The sequence below is a fragment of the Phaethon lepturus genome, unplaced genomic scaffold (genome assembly GCF_000687285.1).
Source record: "Phaethon lepturus isolate BGI_N335 unplaced genomic scaffold, ASM68728v1 scaffold25558, whole genome shotgun sequence".
NCBI lineage: Eukaryota > Metazoa > Chordata > Aves > Phaethontiformes > Phaethontidae > Phaethon > Phaethon lepturus.
In genome coordinates this window covers 1-5629 of record NW_010558657.1, presented here as the reverse complement: position 1 = coordinate 5629, position 5629 = coordinate 1, and the positions used below count along the sequence as shown (strand labels likewise).

Here is a 5629-nt window from a genome sequence, read left to right as displayed (position 1 = left end):
CGGGACGCCCATCCCACAGGCAAGTCCTCGCTCTCCGGGAAGGACGGCGCGAGACCCTTACTTGTTGCACTGTGGAAACCGAGTCAACAACTTCTCCAGCAGCTTTTCCAGCTTATCGGCCGGCTGCAGCCTGTGAAACTCTGGAGTGACGTTAACTCCGCCCAGGCCTGGCGGAGGAGGGATGGAGGCAGCGGGAGGCATGTGAGGGCTGTGCGTGCCAATAAGCGATGCCACCACCGGGCTGTTTCTTCCCTGGGAAGCAGGCAGCGGCGGGGAAGGCTGGTTGGGCCTGGAGATGGCAGGATTCAGGAGAGGAAAGGAGAGTGCCCGGGGATCGGCGCTTGGCATGACCATGGGAACGGGAACCGGTCCGATGGGAAACGGGAGCCTGGGAGTAAGGGATGGGTTGGGCTGGAATGCCGTCAGCATGAAATCTGTCTGAGAAAGAAAAACGGGGGGTGAAGAAAAGGCTGGTTAGAGTAAGCCCACCCGAAAGAGAGACGAGGGCCTTCCTCTGGTGCCGGGCAGGAGGCGGGCTGAGCCACAGCTGCACTCCTGACAGCGAGGGAGGGAGACCCTTCCCCTCCTCTCCAGGGAAGGCAGGTCAGCCCAGGCAGATGGGGACAAGCGCGGTGCTCCAGGGAACGCGATCCCACGCCACCTACCTCAATGCACAGAGCACAGGCGGCGCCAGCTACGGGCCGCCAGCTACGGGCCGGCGGGCAGGCTGGCCCCGCGGCCTCACAGCAACTTCCCGGCAGCGAAAGCTGGGCCGCGTTGGGCTGGAGAGACACTCACTTCCGAGGGTGGAGGTGGCAGCGTTGGGGTTGGGATCTGTGGGAGGCTGCTCAGCTTTGTTCCATTTCTCACCATCTGAATGTGGTCGTTGAATTGATCCTAGCAGAGAGGAAGGAAGCCAGACACTGTTATCAAATCCCACCTGTTTGGTGCCACTGGAGTCGAGAGGATGAAAAAAAAGACCGTAGGGAGAAGCAGAATAACCGCCTCTGTGATTAACCCAGCACACTGCTTTCCTACCCACGTGGCTTATCCGCACGCATGAGCCTGAAGAGGCAGGCAGAAATCTCTGCAGCTGCTCGCAAAGGCAGACCGACCGTGGGCACATGCCTTTCTCCCGGGTCTCGGTCCTCTCCCCCAAGAAGGTTGAAACTAAGCATGCAAAGCAGCGTCAACGCGAACCGCCTGCTGCTAGGCCGGGAGCCATCCAGCAGAAACTTACTCGGACGCTTTCCTTGGTCATTCGTATCCTGTTCAGCCTCATCTCCCACTCCTGCTTCGGCCTCATCGTCTCCAGCGTGGGCGGTGCAGACCTGCAAGCGCAACTAAACTTGCCCTCTTGCAACCGCGCTCTCACTGGCAGCAAAGCGGGAGCAACTAACGCCCCGCAGCCACCCCCCTTCCCCAGCAGGGCTCACGCCCAGGCAAGGAACCCCGCAAGAGAGCGTGTGGCGCTACCGGAGTGCGGACTGAGGCATGGATGCCACAGTCAGTGCCGTGCCTACAGCACTCTGACACATTCAGCAGATGAACAGTAACGGGGAGGAAGCACAGCCCCCCCCATACCCTTGTTTTGCGGCATTACTGAATCACACTAATAAGAAAGCCACAGGAAACCTTCAACTGTTTCAGTCAAACCTCCAGTGTAAGGAGAGGAAGAGGAGATGGGCCCGCAGGGACACCTGAGTTACGCTGCCGTTTCTGAGGCGACGAGGACTTACTTGAGGTAGGTCAGGTGCAGCTCTGCTTCTTTTTCCGCTTCCTCTAGTTTCAACACCAGCAGCTCCTTGCGGCTCTCCAGGGAGAGGATCTAGCAGAGAGAGGCCCCACGTGAAGGGCAGGTTTTGTACTCCCTCCTTTCGTGCTGCCAGACTGCGACTGCGAGCTCTTCACTAAGCACCCTGCCGAGTCAGTTAGTGCCGACTAACGTTTACTGCGCCAATAGCTGCCCATCCCTTCTCCTGTCCCACGGAGAGGGAGACTTGGCCTCATCCTCGACACTCCCTAATTTCACATACTCACTCATTATGACCTGGGATCTTCGAAAGCCTCTCTTCCACAACTGCTTTGCAGGCTAGAAGCCACCTACTAACCTCTGCTTTCCAGGCCCGTTCTGTCTCCTCAAGGATGTTCCTGTTGATTTCATTGTGCTGGTTCTTCAGCTTATCTAGCTCCATCTCCCAGAGCTGCCTGCAGACAGAACCAGAACCAGAACCAGTCAGCCTTAGGCTTAGGTGCTGCAGCGGCGGGGAACAGGAGAGCTGCCCAACTCCCACAAAACCGATCGATCCCTGTAGCTCTGGACGGGGTGCAACCGTGGAAGACTGACAGCTTCCAGACCGTGATGCCAGCCGCGCTGGCGTCAAACATGCTGGGCAAAATGAGGAAGAGGGCATGCCCCTCGGCAGCGTTCAGTCCAACGCCAGGGAAAGCTGCACGGGCCTGAACCAGCGAGCAACCTGAGGCAGCACAGAGCGCTAAGCCCTTCTGATCCAGGAGGAGTTCAAAGCTGGCCCTTTCCACCTGTGTTACAGCAGCATCTGCGCCCAGATCGGGAGCTTCTCGGCCCAGCTTTAAAATACCTTAGCGTGCCCGAGTTCAGAGAGGTTGGGCAGCTGCGGGGAACAGAGAAATAGGTCTGCCCTAATTCTGGGAAGCTGAAATTCAGTCGGAGGTAGCAGTTACAAGCCGAGTCAATCCGCTGAGCATAAACTCCATAATCGTAGGGGATCTTTATGTCACAAGTATCTAGGAGCCTGCTTGTGACTGGGCTCAAAAGAGGATTTAATACAAAGGCTGGGGGCACCAGCCTGCTGGAAGAGAAGACGGAACCTTTAGAGCACTTAACTGGACGACGCTGTCAGACAGCTCTCTAGCCTACCCCAAGGCAAAATGACTGGAAGGAAGAGAGTATTCAAAAGCATTAATCCGGTCATAGACAAAAGCCTTACTTTTCATCGGACTGCTCTGCAATCAGAGAAGCAATCTTGTTTTCCTTCTCCTCCTGCTCTTTCAGCAACCTGCACCAGAGAAAAAGGACAGATGGAGTCACCTACTGGGAAGGTGTTATCGCCCGGCCGCTGATGCTGCTGGTACCGAGTTTAAACAACATATTGGCACAGTTGCGTGCCCACCGTAACAACAGGCTCTGAGGCCTGCAGCGTTCCATAAATGTTCGAAAGCTAACATCCTCCAGAGCAAAAATTTTGCTGTATCATGGCACCGCACAAAGACCGTGGCACAGAACCAGAATCCACTGCAGGGAGCTGTGCCACTCTGACAACACGTGCCCTGCAACTGTCCACCCAGGGGGAAATGGGCTGAGTACATGGAACCATTACTAAAGGAGCTTCACCCGAAAATATCACCGAGTCCTCACAATAAAAAAAACCCAAAACCAATCAGACCTCTACGACATGACGGAAGGGCTCCGTAAAAGTGCAAGTTCACCATCCAAAGGAACCTTCACAAACAACTCACGCCTTCCTGCGCCCCACACCTAGCGAGGTTGTTTGCAAAGAGCACGTAGCCCGTCCAACAGCAGTGCCCGACAGCAGCACCCAACAGCAGCCGTCAGCCTTTCGAACCGTTCGGTGGAAGGCACAGCCAAGCAGCCTACCAGAACAGGACATTCTCAGAACAACTTTTGGCAAGGGCAACGCCAAAGGAGTAGACCCTACCCCTAGCACTGCAACAGAGCAGTCCCACCTCCAGTGGAAAGGCTCTGGATTCTGAAAGACGGCAGCACGCAGAGCTGAGCTGCACATCATCCTTGCTGCACACTGTCTCCACATACAAAGGCGAAGCAATAACCCGCTGCCCAAAAATTCATTTTGACATCTTCGGTAAAGAAAAGGTGCTCTGTCTGCAGTAGATCCATTCAAAACCACATGGGTCTGTCCTAAACCTCGCACCAAAAACACTTGTTGCTTCCAAAACGTTTGAAGCGATGCTCTTCTGCTTCATCAGGTGTAAATCAGGGTTAAGCAATACCACCCCCCACCCAAATAAATACTTTCTTTTCCATACTAATACCTTCTGCCTTTCTCACAGAGCTTCTCAATTTCAGCTTTCAGATCCTGCTCTTTCTGCAAGAATTCTTTCTTTTCTTTCTCCATCTTCTTCTTTGTCTCCTCTCGCTTGATCGTAACATCCTGAATTGCTTTCAGGATCTCCTAGAGTAAAACAAGCATCGCACAATTGAAGAGCAAAATTCCTGAGTAGCGGTTTTCTTTCCAAATCCGTTGTTATTTTAGATTAATGGAAGAGAGATCATGAGATTGCACGCGTCATCAAAATCTCTCTTTTCAGTAGATGCAGATGAGCTATATAGCGGTAATTATGAGAGAGCCAGGAGACAGACAGACAGACAGAAAGACGGTCTAAAGCGCAGGTTCTCCTGCCTCTTCAGAAGGATTTTAAGGGGCAGCAAGTTCTGCTCTGCTTTAGATCTTGCCAGGGGGGTCCTTTTGTCTTAACACGAGCTACCACAGGGCCAGCTGTGCATCACTCATTTAACCCACTGATCCATCAGCCATGGCCCACAGAGATCTAAATAATCACAGGGAGCTAATCCTCCTCACTTCACACCAGTTTCCATTCGGAAAAAAAGCCGCGCCTGTTGAAGAGACATTGCAAGATCACCGGCAGGAGCAGGCGTGCGCACAGGATGCTGCGTTAGGAATTGGGGCCGAGCGGCTCAGCACCCCAGTTTGGGCACAGGCCAGTCCTGCGCGCTGTAAAACAGCGTAGCATCCAAGGGAAACCGCCACGGCTCACGGCCCGCTTCACCCCTCCACAGGAGGTCAAAGCAGCCCGCCTTAACCGTGGAAGCGGCAGTTAAAGAAAAAGAGGACTTTGCCAAATACCTGGTGGTTCTTCATCTCTTCTTCCCTCCGCTGCTGCAGCTGCTTAAGCTGTACCTGCAGCTGATTCTCCACTTGCCTCTGCTTGTCCAACACCTCTTGGTAACGCTCCTTCAACAAAGCCCTCTCCGACATCATTTTGTCCTGCAGCAGAGAACGGAAATTTAGGGAGAACCTTCCCCTTCCCCTTCTCCTGCACTAAAGACGGTGCGGGCAGGGGCAGGAAAGCTCAGCAGGGCACAGGGGCCCAGTAGGTGCCACTGTGAAGAACCACAGTTAAATGGCTTCTGCTTCCAAAGCTCAGCCTCCCTAGACTTGAAAAGATGAAGGGAGGCACTGCCTGCAGCTGCAGCTAGCACTGCACTTCCTCCTTTAAAGGGGACAGCTTAAGAGCTTCCAAGGCTGGTGTTTAAATGAGAAAAAACCAAAAGCAGCTCCTTTGCCCAGGGAAGGGCAGCACGGGAGCGTGAGTGGCAGAGCCTGGACCTCAGGGCAGGGCTTCGATACCCACCAAGTTCTTCTCGATGTCCTGATCTGTGTTCGCATCCATATCGGCCGTCTTGAAGTCAGTCTGTGAAGGAAGGCAATCACTGTTAGACCCTCAGCCCTGCAGCTTCGCCGAGACTGGCCAGACCCACATCACCAACCAGCCCCGGGGAGATGCCGGACAGGGCAGCATGACCTGCCCCAGACTCCGACCACTCTTTACCCACCCTCCGGCCACCCTTTCACCAAAAGGCACAAGA

The 5629-nt window shown here is 54.5% G+C and overlaps 1 protein-coding gene across 1 annotated transcript in view; it reads right to left on the bottom strand.

Moving 5' to 3' along the window:
• The window catches only part of RNF214 (ring finger protein 214), a gene marked incomplete at both ends in the record, with an annotated part of 5728 nt that extends 274 nt beyond the window's left edge, over positions 1-5454 (bottom strand). The window contains 9 exons of the mRNA XM_010293141.1: positions 62-438; positions 799-897; positions 1241-1331; positions 1740-1828; positions 2112-2208; positions 2970-3038; positions 4054-4193; positions 4887-5027; positions 5395-5454. Coding sequence (XP_010291443.1) covers positions 62-438; positions 799-897; positions 1241-1331; positions 1740-1828; positions 2112-2208; positions 2970-3038; positions 4054-4193; positions 4887-5027; positions 5395-5454 — 1163 coding nt within the window. The remainder of the gene's footprint in view (positions 1-61; positions 439-798; positions 898-1240; positions 1332-1739; positions 1829-2111; positions 2209-2969; positions 3039-4053; positions 4194-4886; positions 5028-5394) is intronic.
• Between the last annotated feature and the right edge of the window lie 175 nt (positions 5455-5629).